Source organism: Equus przewalskii, chromosome 1 (genome assembly GCF_037783145.1).
Source record: "Equus przewalskii isolate Varuska chromosome 1, EquPr2, whole genome shotgun sequence".
NCBI lineage: Eukaryota > Metazoa > Chordata > Mammalia > Perissodactyla > Equidae > Equus > Equus przewalskii.
In genome coordinates, this window is record NC_091831.1 from 145172979 (window position 1) to 145189529 (window position 16551).

Sequence of the window (16551 nt, forward strand, 5' to 3'; positions counted from 1 at the left end):
ATGTATTATCTGGGTATGAACTAGGTACTCAAAACATATGTAGCTTAAGAGATAACTGTACTCAAGAATCTTAAACATGTATTCAGTAATGTTATGCCAGGAACTATGGGAATACAAAGATGAATAGAACATACAGCCCCACCTGGCTCACAATCTAGTTATGGCGAGACAATTATAATTATAGCAATTAACACTGACAACTTTTCCTCAAAACTCTTTCCCCTTGGCCTATCTGACACCACAGTACCCAGCTTTCTCCTCTCTCTCTGGCCACTCTTTCTCAGTCATTTAAACTTGCTCCTCCTCTACTATACCTTATACGCTGCAAGGCTCTGTCTTACATATTCAGCATCTCACTCTACATCCTAGACCATTCTTATGACTTCAACAACCATAACACACTTAAATCTGTTCCCAGCCCATCCTTTCTACTGAATTCCAGGAGCGTATTTCCAACTGCCTACTTGATACTTCATAGATTCCTCAAACTCAACTTACTTAAAAATTGTACCCTTCTCTAACTTCGAATTTAATATTTCTGACCTTATGAGAAAGAATTTAGTCTTTTGCCATTACATATAATGTTAGCTATAGGGTTTTGATAGATATCCTCTTAAGAATTTGAGGAAGTTTCCTTCTATTTCTACTTTCCTGAGAGTTTTTATCATGAATGGGTGCTGAACTTTGTCAAATGCTTTTTCTGCAAGGATATCCAATCTCACCACTTCTATTTAACGTTGTACTAGAGATCCTAGGCAGTATAACAAGGCAAAGAAAAATAAAATTAAAAGTATCCAATTAGAAAGGGGAAAAAAATACTGTCATTTGCAGATGACATGATCATATACATGGAGAATTCTAAGGAATCTACAAAAAAAAAGCTACTACAATGAGTTCTAGTAGCTTTTTCGGCAGATTCCTTAGAATTTCTTAGATTCCATTAGTACTAGAACTAATGAGTTCTAGTGCAGGGAAATGATCATTATACAAAAGTTAATAGCACTCCCATAGATCTGCAAAGAATAAGTGCAAAATGGAATAAAAGATACAATACCATTTTTGATAGCATCAAATACATGAAATACTTAAGGATAAATGTAATAAAATTTGTGTGAGTCCTGAACACCGAAAATTTAAAACTTGCTGTAAGAATTTAAAGAAGACCTAAAAAATAAAGATACACCATGTTCATGAAATAGAATATTCAATATCGTTAAGATTCAATTCACTCCAAATTGATTTACAGATTTATTATAGGTTGAATTGAGGCCCCAAAAAGAAAGAACTGTTGAAGTATAACCCCCCAGTACCTGTGAATGTGACCTTACTTGGAAACAGAGTCATTGCACATGAAATCAAGTTAAAATGAAGTCATACTGGATTACAGTAGGCCTTAATTCAATATGACTCGTATCCTTATAAGAAAAGAAAACAGAATTAGGGAAGAGAATGCCATGTGAAGAGACAAAGACACACAGACAAATTGGGAAGACAGCCATGAAAGACAGAGACAGACTGGAGTTACGCTGCCATAAACCAAGGAATGCCTGAGGTTATTAGAAACTAGAAGAATCTTCCCCTAGAGGCTCCAGTGGGAACATGGCCCTGACAACACCTTAATTTTGGACTTCTATTCTCCAAAACTGTGAGATAATAAATGTCTGTTGTTTTAAGCCATCCAGGTTGTGGTGTGGTGCCTTGTTACAGCTGCCCTAGGAAACTAATACATATAGTGAATATTCAAAAGTTTTTTGATTTGTTGGCTAGATAACTGCTCTTATATAATAATACACAATTTCATTATATATATATAATTTTATATGTTTTAAAACATATATCTAGGGGCTGGTCCCACGGCTGAGTGGTTAAGTTCGCACTCTCCGCTTCGGCAGCCCAGGGTTTCACTGGTTCGGATCCTGGGTGCAGACATAGCACTGCTCGTCAGGCCATGTTGAGGCGGCGTCCCACATGCCACAACTAGAGGGACCCACAACTAGAATATGCAGCTATGTACTGGGGAGATTTGGGGAGAAAAAGAAGAAAAGAAAAAGATTGGCAACAGTTGTTAGCTCAGGTGCCAATCTTTTAAAAAAAGAAAAAATATATATATATACACACAAAATACTGTGTGGCAACTTTGCTGAAAAGAGCAAGGGTTTTGGATCAAACAGACCTGAGTTTTCAATTCTGCCATTCTCTTACCTCTCTTAAGCTTGTTTCTTCATTCACAAAATGGGGAAGATTAATGAAGCAAAATAGGTAAAAGCCTGTCCAGTACAGAGTTTGACAGTTAATAATGTTAGTTCCTTTCTCTCCTGCGTGCATTGGTATAGTTAATCTTGAAGAAATTTGGTCTTGTATTGTTCTCTTAAAATCCAAATATATTAATTAAATTGACAAAACATATTGAGCACTTGCTGTACTCTGTATAAAAAGTTCTTAGAAATATGTCTCCGCTTTTCTTTTTTGTCTCCCTTTCTTATTTTCATATTTCTCCACTTTCTCTTGCTCCTATGGTAAGGGACAGAGTAATCCCAGGAGGTTCCATGGAGATCATAAAACAAATTGATTCTTGAAAAATGATGGCTAGGATTTAGTTATGCAGAGAAAAGGTAAAAGGACCTTCAAGGAGCTTCTTGCCACCCACTCCACAGAGGAAGAGAAACAAATCTTGTAGCGTGGCATGTGGGATCTGTCCTCTGAAGTGATAGGGAGTACTTTTTGAACGGTGACTTTATTAAGGAAGAACTATTTTTTTGTGAATGAAGACCTAAGGTTTCCCCATTTTAGCTTCTTCCTTGGAAGAAAATTAATGTTTCCTTTGACTGAAAGTCCAAGCTTCCCTCTACGCACAGGGTAGGCATGCGGTAATTTCAGTTTCTCACAGTGCTGTCAGGTTCTCTTTCTGATTCCTAACTAACTTTATCTAACTTTCTTTTTTTAAAAAAAAAAGATTTTACTTTTCCTTTTTCTCCCCAAAGCCCCCTGGTACATAGTTGTATATTCTAGTTGTAGGTCCTTCTAGTTGTGGCACGTGGGATGCCACCTCAGCATGGCTTGATGAGTGGTGCTAGGTCCGCGCCCAGGATCCAAACCGGTGAAACCCTGGGCCACTGAAGCAGAGCACGGAACTTAACGACTCAGCCACAGGGCTGGCCCCTAACTTTCTTGCCCTATCTTTTCCTGGCCAGACTGCTCTTCCTTTGAACAATGTTACCTCAGGGTTTTTAATCAGTTGCCTTCCATGTCTGATTCTTCCTCTCAGATTCATCCTTCCTCTAAGGATGACTTCAAAACATATATCTAGGAAGCCTTTGTATTTAATATAAAACAATTTACGTACTTTTGCTTTACAATTTCAATCCCATATATCCACTTAAATTCAACTTGGGGTAAATTTTTTTTTATTTGATGATTAACAAAGGCCTAATTGACTAACATTTTTCATTCTTCCACTTGACTCTCTATAACACTTAGTGTTGATCTCTCCTGCCCCTCCTTGAAACTTTTCTCCCTTAGCTTCAATAACACCCATTTCCTTTCATCCTATCCCTCTCCCACTCAATGTTTATATACCCTGTGCTTCCACTCCCAATTCCATTTCTTTTTTTTTTAATAAGATCTGTTGCCAATCTTCTTTTTTTCTTCTCTCCAAAACCCCCCAGTACATAGTTGTATATTCTAGTTGTGAGTTCCTCTGGTTGTGATATGGGGGATGCCACTTCAGCAAGGTCTGATGAGCAGTGCCATGTCTGCGTCCAGGATCCAAAACGGCAAAACCCTGGGCTGCTGAATCAGAATGTGCAAATTTAACCACTTGGGCATGGGGCCGGGCCCTCATTTCTTTCTTTATGTCTGAGTTTCTATTTTTGGTCAGTTCCTATACTACATGCTGTGGATACAGCAGTGAACAAGTGAATGAGAGACAGACACAGTATACATGATTATGCAGCTTACAATTGAGCAGGGAATATGGTGGAAGGACTTAACCTAGTTTAAGGGCTTGGGGAAGACATTCTTGAGAAACAGAATTTTAGCTGAGTCCTAAAAAAGAAAAGGCTTTAGTGAGTTAAAGAATGAATGAGAAGGAGCTGGCCCGGTGGCATAGTGGTTAAGTTCACGCGCTCCACTTCAGTGGCCTGGGGTTTGCTGGTTCAGATCCTGGGCACGGACCTACGTACCACATATCAAGCCATGCTGTGGCAAGCGTCCCACATAAAAAGTAGAGCAAGATGGGCACGGATGTTAGCTCAGGGCCAACCTTCCTCAGCAAAAGGAGGAGGATTGGCAGAGGATGTTAGCTTAGGGCTAATCTTCCTCAAAAAAAAGAATGAGTGAGAAGTTTGGAGGAACAAAAAGCTCGGAAGACACAAGAAGAGGGTTCCGAACGTAGGGCACTGTACGTTTAAAAGCACAGAGTAGGGGGACAGCATGGAGAGTTTGAGGATCTAAGAGTTCAGAATGTGAAGAGGAGGGTGCTAAAGGGAGAATGATAATATTTGATGCTGGACTGCAAGGCTGGGGTCAGATTACAAAAAGATTTGTTAGCCATGTTAAGGGCATTAGAAAGCCATTGACTGGCTTTCACCCCGCCTTTTATTGCGTGTTTTAATTTTTATTTTTTAACTTCAATGGAGTATAATTTACATACAATAGACTGCATCTATTTAAAGTATACAATTTGATGACTTTTTTTTCTTTAAAGATTTTATTTTTCCTTTTTCTCCCCAAAGCCCCCCCGGTACATAGTTGTATATTTTAGTTGTGGTTCCTTCTAGTTGTGGCATGTGGGATGCCACCTCAGCATGGCTTGATGAGCGGTGCCATGTCTATGCCCAGGATCCGAACCAGTGAAACCCTGGGCCGTCAAAGCAGAGCGTGCAAACTTAACCACTCAGCCAGGGGGCTGGCCCCTGATGACTTTTTGATAGTTTTATATATGTGTGTAACCACCACTACAACCAAAATACAGCACATTTTTACCACTCTCTCAAAGTTTCCTCTTGTCCCTTTGTCACCCCTCCCTGCACCTCTGGTCTCAGGCAACAACTGTTCTGTTTTCTATCATTACGGATTAGTTTGCTTTTTCTAGAATATTATACAAATGGAATCATAAGTATGTACTCTTGTATGTTGGGCTTCTTTCATTCAGCATAATGGTTTTGAGATTCATCTATGTTGCCAAGTGTATCAGTATTTATTCCTTTTTATTGCTGAGCAATATTCTGCTGTATGGATCTATCACATTTTGTTTATCCATTCACCTGCTGATGGACATTAGGGTTTTTCCAGTTTTTGGCTTTTGTGAATACAGCTACTACAGATGTTTATGTATAAGTCTTTCTGTGGTCACATGTTTTTATTTCTTGTGGGTAAATACTTAGCCATGGTAGACATATATTTAACTTTATAAGAAACTGCTAAGCAGTCTTCCAAAGTGGTTGTACTATTTTATACTCCCACCAGCAGTATATGAGTTGTAGTTGCTCCACATCCACACTAACACTTGGTATTGTCAGTCTTTTTAATGTTAGTCATTTTAATGAGTGTGTAGTGGTGTCTCACTGTGGCTTTAATTTGCATTTTCTTGATGACTAATGGTACTGAGCATCTTTTCATGTGCTTATTTTCCATTCATAAATCTTCTTCGATGAAATGTCTGTTCAAATCTTTTGCTCATTTAAAAAAACAGGATTGTCTTCTTACTACTGAGTTTTAAGAGGTTTTTATATATTCTGATACAATTCTTCCGTCATAAAAATATATTGTATTTCTTCCAGTCCGTGTTTTGCTTTTTCTTTCTTTTTTTTTCAATAGTGCCTTTTGAGAAGCAAAGTTTTTAATTTTGACAGACCAATTTGTCAATTTTTTTCCCTATGGTACACGATTTTTGTCCCCTCAAAAATCCATGCATATCCTGAAGTCGCAAATATTTTCCCCTGTGCTATTTTCTAGAAGATTTATAGTTTCACCTTTTATATTTAGGTCCATAATTCATTTCAAGTTAATTCTGTCCATGTTGTGAGGTAGCCGTTATTGTTCTCCCTCCACTACCCCCTGTAAAGATATCCAGTTGTTTCAACATCTTTTGTTGAAAAGACTTTCCTTTCCCCATTAAATTACCTTACCATCTTTGTCAAAAATCAACTGATCATATATGTATGGGTCTATTTCTGTACTCTATCCTGTTCCAATGATTTATCTGCCTGTTTTATTCATCAATACCACACTGTCTTTATAAGTCTTGAAATCAGGGAGTGTGAGTCCTCTAACTTTGTTCTTTGTGTAAATTGCTCTGGCTATTCTAGGTTATTTGCATTTCCACATACATTTTCGAATCAGTTGTCAGTTTCTACCCAAAAAAAGTCTGCTGGAATTTTTATTGAATTTTGTTTTAGTTTCCTAGGGCTGCTGTAGCAAAGTACCACAAACTTGTTGCCTTAAAACAACTGAAATTTATTTTCTCATAATACTGGAGGTGAGAAGTCCAAAATTAAGCTGTGTGTAGGGCCATGCTCTCTCTTTGAAGGCTCTAGGGGACGGTCCTTCCTTGCCTCCTTCTTAAAGCTTCTGGTAGTTACTGGCAATCCTTGGCATTCGTCGGCTTGTAGATGCATCACTTCAGTTAAAGCCTCCATCTTCACACGGCCTTCTTCCCTATGTGTCTTTATCTATCAGTGTCCAAATTTCCTTTTCTTATAAGGAAGGACAAAAGATATTGGATTAGGGTCCACCCTAACCCAGTAACCCATAACACTTTGTATCAGCATAAGGACTATTGAGAACCCATAGGAAAAAACTTAAAATATGGTCCTTCCTCAAGGAACTTAAAATTTTGTTGAGAAGGCAATTTTGTTAAGAAGCTATTAGCGAAAAATGAAGAAAAAAATGAGTGCCACTCAAACAATAAATGTCAACTGTGTACAAAGAAGGAAAAGTATGCTCTGGGTCAAAAGTCCTAGGGAGCTTCGTGGTGGACAGATCAGAAGCTGGATGAAAGATTGTAAAATAGATACACAGAAAAGATACAAGAAGCTAAGAGTCAAGTGGCAGGAACAAAGGCACCAAAATTGGAATTAACATAACACAGCAAGGCAGGTGGGGAGACAAAAGTAGTTGGAACTACTCCATGGAAGACCTTAAAGACTAGACAGCAGAATTTTGACTTGATGAAATAAGTGATCCAGCCATCCGAAAATAAGGCTTGAGAAAGATCAAGTTTGCTTCAGGTGGAGAACCAACTTAAAGAAACAGACACTAGGGCAAGGAGACTAGTTAGGAAACTACTGTTTCCTCTCCAATCAACTCCCTATTCTGCAACCAGAGTGATGTTTTTAACTCAATTTGATCGAGTAACTCCTCTGCATGTTGAATCACTGAATGAGATACTGAAGAAATCAAAGAGGACACCAAAATTTCTAACCTCAATCTTAATAATGGTCACATGAGCATTATTTACAGGGACCAAGAAGGTGGGAAAGGGATATAGTTTGGAGAAGAGGTATAAATTTTGTATGGTTTATGAATAATTTGAGGTAGTAACTAAATTACAGCTAGAACTTGGCCAGATTATGACTGATGAGGCAGAGACAAAGGCAGGAATTATCATCTGCAGCTTATTAGAAGAACTATAGAAGGCTGATTCTCAAATTACAGATGAACAGGCAGCCTCCAGGAAGTCAGCTAAGACAAACATGGGAGTAGTTAACTAAGCCTAACTAGAAATGGACCAGGAAATGGAAAAAAAAATTAAAAAAGGCAGATAACCAGGAGCAAAGGGTGAGGTAGGTAGGCTGGAGCTGGGACAGGATCTGGGGCAGGAACATGGACAAAGGCCCATCCTGGAGAAGTCAGGATAGAAATAAGGAAGTAGCTGCGGAATAATAACAGCTAACACACACTTATTGAACATTTCTTTCTTTTCACTATGTAGTAGGCATTGTTCTAAGCATTTTAATGAATTTATTGATTTAAACTTCACAAGAATGAGAGAGGTAACTATTATTGTCCTCATCTTACATATAAGGAAACTGAGGCACAGAGATGTTAAGTAATTTGTCCAAGGTCATACACATACCAAATGGCAGAGCCAGGATTTGAGCCCTTGGTAATGAATACCTACTAAGTGCCAGGGTTTTTACATATACATATTTGGTACGTGTTTGAGTGTTATGCACACACACACACACATAACGAGGATATTTTTTGGAAGGGAAAAAAAAGTAAAATGCTTCCCATACTCCTTTCTGGCACACGACCTTTTCCCTATTCAACTAACATTATATACTGCCTCAGGGAGGATTATGGTTGTTAAAGGGAAAAGAGCTCATTTATGGTTCAGCTTCAACCTCAAAACTGACCATATCTTGCATTTGTAATAAAACAAAAATTTTGCGGAGGACTTTTTCTACATCCTATCAGCTCCTTTTATTTATCAAGAGCTTGATTTGGTCCACCTGGACCACATAGCTTTAGTATAAGCTACAGACGGCAAGAATTCGAATTGGGGTAAGAGAAATGCCCTACACCCAGGAAATAGAAGGAAGGGCCTTTCCGACAGAAAGAAGAAAAGGCAGTGTGTGTGTGTCACAGATCCCCCTTGTTATGGGTTGAATTGTGTTTCCCCAAAATCCATATATTGGAGCCAGCCCTGATGGCCTAGTGGTTAAAGTTTGGCACTCACCATTTCAGCGGCCCGGGTTCACTTCCCAGTCGCAGAACCACACCATCTGTCTGTCAGCTGCCATGCAGTGGTGCCGGCTCACATAGAAGAACTAGAATGACTTACAACTAGGATATACAACCATGCACTGGGGCTTTGGGGAGGAAAAAAGAAAAAGAGGAAGAGAGAATCTTTCCCTGCAAAAAAAAAAAAACCCATATATTGAAGTCTCAACCCCCAGTATCTCAGAATGTAACCTATTCGGAAATGAGGTCTTTAAAGGGGTGATTAAGTTAAAATGAAGCCATTAAAGTGAGGCCCTAATCCTATGACTGGTGTACTCATAAGAAGAGGTAGAGATGTCAGGGATGAATGTACACAGAGGGACTGCTATGTGATGACAAAGCAGCAAAAGGACGGCCATCTGCAAGACAAGGAGGGAGGTCCCAGAAGAAACTAACCTGCTAGCACCTCAACCCTGGACTTCCAGATTCCAGAATTATGAGACATAAATTTCTATTGTTTTTAGTCACCCAAGCTGTGGTATTTTGTATGGCAGCTCTGGCAACCTAATACACCCCTTTAGGCTGAAACCCTTTAGGAGCAAGGTAAAAAATACGGTAAACGCAGGGGAATCCCAGAGAAGTGGGGCTTGTTTCTCACTTCCCTGGACACTGACAGGGGCAATTTCAAACTCCCTTAAAGAATTTCTGTGTTCTAATAGCCCAGGTAACAGACTGAAAATGGCAGGATAGTATAATAAATTGGAAGAAGTCCAAGCTCACCTTTCTGATTCCTGTGGAACAGGGATTCCTAGATTTCCAAAGAGCCCGCGAGTACCAATGAGTACACCTAGCACCTATATCTTGGTCTCTATTACCATTTTCCAACGAAAGGAACCAGGGTTCCTTGGAGAAATCACTGATTCTAGGACTAGGGCAGGAAATATATAAGATAAGCCTGGAGCATCTTGTAGCTCTATAAAAATAAGGATGAGGTATGTCAAAATGATGGAGTATTATGTCAGAGGTATACAGGAGGCAACTGAAAGGACTCCCCAATAACCAAAGCTGGAACAATTTGAGCAACAAAATTAAAAAAGTAGCAGTGGATTATAACCTAAAGTATAAAATAAATATCCATGAGTCCATACTGATACAAATAAATTAATAAGTGAGGGAGAAGACACAAAAGTCTGTGCAGAATTCCAAATAATTTATGTAGATACTCTATCCTTAAGGAGGGAGAGCGTAACTCCTCACTCAATAAGTGTGGGCTGCACATAATGATTTTCTTCTTAAGAGTACAGTATGGAGAGAGAGAAAAAAAAGAGTAATTTTACAGTGCAGAAATCTGACAAAAACTATCTCAAGCCAGGTGATCAATGTTAACATCAACTGTGACAGGTCATTTTGAAAGATGGACTCATGATGCGATGTGACGAGAATGGCACTTTACCTCTGTAGTCTTCCTCCCAAAAACCATAACCCCAGTCTAATCCTGAGAAAAGCATCAGACAAATCCCAACTGAGGGACATTCTACAAAATACCTGACCAGTAATCCTCAAAACTGTCAAGATCATCAAAAACAAGGAAAATATGAAAAAATGTCACAACCAAAAGGAGCGTAAAGAGCCATGATGACTAAATGTAACGTGGTACCTTGGATGGGATCCTGAAACAGAAAAATGACATTAAGGGAAAACTGAGGAAATCTGAATAAACTATGGACTTTAGTTAATAATAATGTATCAATACTGGTTCAGTAATTGTGACAAATATGCTACACTAATGCAAGATGTTAAAATAGGAGAAACTAGGTGTGGGGTATATAGAAGCTCTCTGTACTATCTTTGCAATAATTCCACAGATCTAAAACTGTCCTAAAATAAAAGTTTAATAAAAAATTGAAAAATTTTAAAAAGAGGGGCCGGCCTTGTGGCCTAGAGGTTAAGTTCCATGCACTCTGCTTCAGCAGCCCAGGTTCATGGGTTCGGATCCTGGGCATGGACCTACACACTCATGGCCATGCTGTGGCAGCGACCCACATATAAAATAGAGGAAGACTGGCACAAATGTTAGCTCAGGGCTAATCTTCCTCACAAAAAAAAGAAGAAGAAGAGAGCCTGAGCAAGGACTGCCTTGCCAACACCCCTACACACGCATCCTACCTAAGGCAGCTCAGCAGGGCAAAGGGATTTTTTTTTTTTACCAAAGATTGGCACCTGAGCTAACAACTGTTGCCAATCTTCTTTTTTCTTTTTTTTTCTTCTCCTCAAAGCCCCCCAGTATACAGTTGTATATTCTAGTTGTGAGTGCCTCTCGTTGTGCTATGTGGGATGCCACCTCAGCACAGCCTGACAAGGGGTGCCATGTCTGCACTCGGATCCGAACTGGCGAAACCCCAGGCCGCCAAAGCAGAGCACGCGAACTTAACCCCTTGGCCATGGGGCCAGCCCCCGCAAAGGGATTTCTGATGTGAAACATCTATGGTGTGTAAGCAGGGGTGGTACAGGGGGGTGATGCCTCCAGATGATTCTGGTCTCCAAGGACTGTGAAGGAAGTACCTAGTAAGGCATCCAAACACCATTGTGGATTCTCAAGATAAAGACCTTTGAGAACCCCCAAAACCATATGCAGATTTCGGGTCACTGCTCACGTTGCCTTGGGGACATGTAAGATTTAATCCACACCTCAGACACTACCTTGGCAATGAGAATGTTAATAGGACACCTTAGGCTTCAACTAAGGAAATCTCCACTTGACTGGCTTAAACAATAAGGAAAATTTCTTATCTCACATAAGAAGTGCCAATATTCTAATGTAAAATTTTACTCTGTCATCTTCAGTGCCTCAGCCATTCCTCAGTTAACTCTCCTGGCACTTGATTTCAGATGTCACATGCAGAAGCAACAACATTTGGCAGAAGAGACCATCTCTTCAAGTGTGACTCTTCTGAAGAATACTGGTCAGGTATTCTGTAGAAAGTCCCTCAATATGAGTTTGTCTGATACTTTCTCATGATTAGACTGGGGATTTCAGATTTGGGGGAAGAATGCCACAGAGGTGCAAGTGTGACTCTTTTAAGGAGAAAGAAAACTTCCCCTCATAACTCACCAGTCACATCATGAGCCCCTTCCTAAACTAATCACTGGGAAGAATAATGAAATTACCGTAATTGGCTTAGACCAATCAAGACCTAGCCCTGAGTCACAGGCGAAGGAGATATACCAAACAAAACAGGGCTTGTGTGCAAAGATGAAGGTGGTGTGAGCGGCCTAGTGAGTAGGCCACCACCAGTGTCTGCTATAGGTAAAAACCCTGAAAGGCAGAGCCTTTACTCCAAAGGGACTACATTAACACAAACAAGCCTGTTTGAAAGTGGAAGAGAAAATTACAACTGTCAAATTTACCTCCCCTATCTCCAAGACTATCCCCACACAGAGGGATTTACATCAGTTATAGAAAATATGAACGTTTCAGGTCTAGTTTGTTTTTTCTAAAATTGGATTTGTAATGTGTCAAGTTTGATACTTCTACACCGATGTGATCTCAGATCTGTACAATACCTAAGTAGGTACTATGATCCTCATTTTACAGATGAGGAAATGGGCCCAAAGCAGTTAAACAACTTGCCTCGACATCACATAGCTGGAAATTGAGCCAGAATTCTAACCTATAACTGCAGCCTTCAAAGCTTGAAATGTTTTCTAGTCTACCATATACTTCTCCAGATATAAGGGAGTAGTAGCAATAAAGGAAACAACTCTGAAATTTCATGTATAGTGCATCTAGATCAAGACTACCCTTTTTATTAGTAGCTCAGAGCCTCCTCATTAACCCCAAGAACAAACATTCACAAGCACTCCAACAAAGAAACTAAAGGTAGCTCAAAATATGCAATTGACATACAAGTGAGAGATCTAGATTTGTGAGCCCGCTGCACAGAATATTAACCAAACAAAAGTGAAGATACCTAGGGAAACATTTCCCAAACTAGTAGGTTTGTTACATTCTTCTGTACCATTATAACAAGTAGGCCGTGAAAATAGTAATCTATGATCAAATTCACTGAGAGACATTAGGTCAAACAAAACTCAACAGGCTTCTTTACTACCAGATTTTCCCAGAGCCTTTATATGCTAGCAAGCATTCTAAACTCCAAGAGAAGGATATATACTACTTATACTACTCCATATTTCCCTCCAAAAAAGAAGGTTTTCCTTTTTTATCCTGACAGCCTATGAACAATTCCTAGGACAATATTCTGTTTAACAGCATTTTGAGAAATACTGCTCTAAGGGGAAAGCAAAGGCCCAAGAATAGAGTCCATTATTAGGTGGTTGGAGGGGGAAAAAAAAATCCAGCAAAGAATATAGTGAAAAAGGTAGCAAGCAAATCTGGAGAGTAAATATTATAGAAGCAAGAAAGGAGATAGTTTCCAAAAAGCTAGAGACAATCAACAGGACCAAACTACTGAGAGATTAAATAGATTGAGGATAAAAATGTTTTTTGGATTTCACTAGGAAGACTGTCACTTGTGACCTTCAAGAGAATAGCTTCAGAAAGGGGGAGGAAAGAAGGATAGTACACAGATTGAAAAATTAGGATGGGGGATGAAAAAGGAAGTAGATAGGCATTTATAGACCACTAATAACTGGAGTTTTGCAGTGAAAGTAAAAAAAGAAATTGGTTGATTGGGAGAAGGGAGTCTACAGAGGAATAAAAAAAAAATTTAGAACACAGGACACCTACACCTGGTTGAAGGTAAAACTGAAAAACTACTGAAAGAAACTGATATTACAGTCCACTATGGAAGAAATGAAATCCAGAGTATAAATTACTAGATAAAACACCTTTTCTATCAGAACAGAAAGAATTTGAATTGTAATGCCTAACCATTTCAAGTCTGAAACCTCATTTTGATACTCCAAAATTTCACAGATTTCTCCCTATTCCACTCAAGAGAATTTTTCAGTCTTTAGAGTTCAGTGTGTACTGTATCTATAAATTTGCTGATCTCTTGCTCCTCTCAGAGGATGCCTATGTTGTGGTGAAGAGGAGGGGGTTACAGAGAAGCACTTACCTGAGGGCCTCAGTCTTCACGAAATAAAAGTAAGGTAGAGGCTGGTAACAATAAGGAAGCTGGAAGCTCATGGGGATTTTAATTTATAATGATCTAATATAAACGATTTTGACATACAAAATAACTTAATAAGAACACACAAAAAACAATGTGAAGATCATCAAAGAAGGGTCCCGAAAGAAAGTCATCTACTTATCCCACTCAGTAATTTTCACAACTCTGCTATACTAACAGAAGATGCATAAATCATAAATTAAAAATATAGCTCCCAATAAGGCGGGGAGAACAAAGATTATCTGGTAGCAGATCTAGTTACAGTCCAGCTTTAAACTTTTTACATTTAAATTTTATATCGCTTTCCATCTGCCTAAAACACCAACCCTAACAGCTACTTCAGCCTACAAAATTTCATTTTTACTTCTTTTCAAGAACTGTGAGGACACTGACATGAGATTCTGTTGCTTAGAACATATTTTTAGATTCTACCTTTTAGGCTAATTTCATTACAATTTATATTGAGTACATAATTTTGGATTCACTATGTCCAAATCACAAGTGTGGCCCATATATGGCTCCAGAGCCCATCGATCATAACATTTTGATCACAAAAAAGGCAGTAATATCTGATTCTTTATTTAATCTCCTTGTAGAGATTTTTTAAAAGTCATATTTCTTAAAAAAAAAAAAAAATACACGGTGACCACCATAAGCAGAGAAGTTAGAGGCAGCCCCATTCTTTAAATAAATTAATTAATATCGATCAGTGTGCACGGAATAAGGATAAGGCAACAATACCCACACCAAACCTGGCAGTCTCCAGATTTGTGTATCTGTGAACGTAAGGCGGCCACATAGGCCAGATGATTACTACTGCCAACTCAGCAGCTGAGCTTGGAGAAAAGGCGGCATCCACACACAGGCCACTCTTGAGAACCAGAACTTACAGCCAGTTTCGTGTGCCAGGGACTGGAGAATGTGGCAGTGATAAACCGGAAAAAGTCGGACAGAAACAGGGTTGTTGGCGGTAAGAGGAGCCTCCAGGGCTGCAATCCTGGAAGGCATAAGGCAGCCGCTGACGGGCTAACACCCCCACCCCGGAGCTGAAAGAAACTATGGGGGTCGAGGGCTCGTCCTTACCTTGTCATCCTCGCATCTCTTGCCCAGGCCCTCCCTGGCCTGCAGTTTGCTGCTGAGGCGGCCGTAGTCGGCCTCCTTCTGGTCGATCTGCTTCTTGTGCGAATCCACCAAGAGCAGGAGGTCCGAATTGCGCTTCTCCAGGCGCCCGCGGGCCACCTCGGTGCGCTGGACCTGGCCCTGCAGCTCGGCCACCTCCTCCTGAAGCAGGACGTGGCGGGAGGAGATGCTCCAGTAGTTGAAGGCGAGGACCGCTATCACCACCAGCAGTACCACCAACACGAAGGAGGGCAGGCGGCCGGCCCGCCGGTTGGCCCCGAAACCCACCATGGGGCCGAACCAGGCTGTACCCCGGGGCCTCGGCGCCGACACCTGCGGGCAGAAGCTCAGGCCTCCGCTGCTGAGTTGCCTGGGGGACGCGGCCCTTGGGCCGGCCGAAGCAGGAGGCGGGCCGATCCGCCCGCCGGCTAGCCGGAGAAGGGGGCGGGGCCGCAAGCCGCAGGCCCCTCCCCGCCCCCCTCCTCAAATCCGGCCAAAGCGAGTTCCCGAAGCTTTCAACGAGACGCTGCACCAGCCGGGTGTAACCAGGAGAAGCCAGCTGCCCGCACCCCGGGCCTCACACCCCAGGGTTAGGGGGCGGGGAAAGGAGCCGGAAGGGGGCGGATTTAGCTCTGTCCCCGCCTACTGGCTGGGTCCGGGTCGCCTAGGGGGCCATTTCCTAGTTTCCGCCGACTCCCCCTCTTCTCGCGAGAAAGTGGGCTTCTCTCGCCCTTTGAAGTCTTATCTCGCGAGGGTTATCTCTGTTCGGAAGTGTGTTGTGTTAGTTTCGGCGGTGTCAGTTAACCCTTGGACCTGAGTTAGGGCTCCTTCAGCGTTTACCTGCTCAACTCCCTAGACCCTGGGAGTGCCTGCCTTATCCTGGCTCTCGTGAGAGTTCTTGTCTTTGAGGACATCTGGGGCTGTGACCGCTGTACAGGGAAAACAGTATGTGAGCTGCGGGCCGAGGGAGCGACAAGAAAGGTTTTGTAGTACTTGCTTCAGTAGAAGGAGATTTTCTCGTTTGTGGTAACAATGTGGAGAGAAAACAAACAAACAAAAAAAACCCAATAAAATAGCAGTGCCCCAAGCATAATGGAGAAAAGCAAGAGAAACTAAGCTTTATGGCTGAAAGGGGTGATGCCAGCCTGGTTTCCAAGGTTACACGGACGGAAAGAACTTCAGAATGTTTGAGCTCCTGTTCTTAAACGCACTGCTGCTTTTGCTTCGAACTGGACTTCCAAATGGAGAGTTCTGAACCTGCCCTCAATGAATGATAAGTGATGCTGTTACTGACAGCGAGCACATTCTGGGTTAGAAATAATAGCTCTCTTACAAATTGTTTTTGCATACCTAGCCTCATATTATCCTCTCAACAACAGTTTTACAGATGAGAAATCCAAGACACAAAGATGTTCCAAAAACTTTCTCAAAGTCCCATATCTCGTTTGAGACTGAGTTAGACGGGAATCCATACCATTGGTCTCTAACATCGTTGCTCTTTGCGTTATACCTGGCTAACTTGCTGTACTATATTACGTTATATTATATATTATATATATACTTTAAAAATATATTTTTATATATTACATATTATCAGCGTTAATTATATTGATGCAGGGAAAGTCCCCAC

At 40.8% G+C, this 16551-nt stretch overlaps 1 protein-coding gene across 3 annotated transcripts in view; it reads right to left on the reverse strand.

The window, feature by feature from the left end:
• GOLM2 (golgi membrane protein 2) overlaps positions 1-16099 on the reverse strand; it is a 102446-nt gene extending 86347 nt beyond the window's left edge. The window contains exons 1-2 of one of the 3 annotated variants that reach the window (XM_070581859.1): positions 16040-16099; positions 14886-15850 (exon numbers count right to left, since the gene is read on the reverse strand). In XM_070581859.1, the coding sequence (XP_070437960.1) occupies positions 14886-15212 (327 nt within the window). In that variant the 5' untranslated portion in view covers positions 15213-15850; positions 16040-16099. Of the gene's footprint in view, positions 1-14885 lie in introns of all 3 variants that reach the window. The other 2 variants (XM_008531240.2, XM_008531241.2) reach the window with 2 other exon arrangements.
• Between the last annotated feature and the right edge of the window lie 452 nt (positions 16100-16551).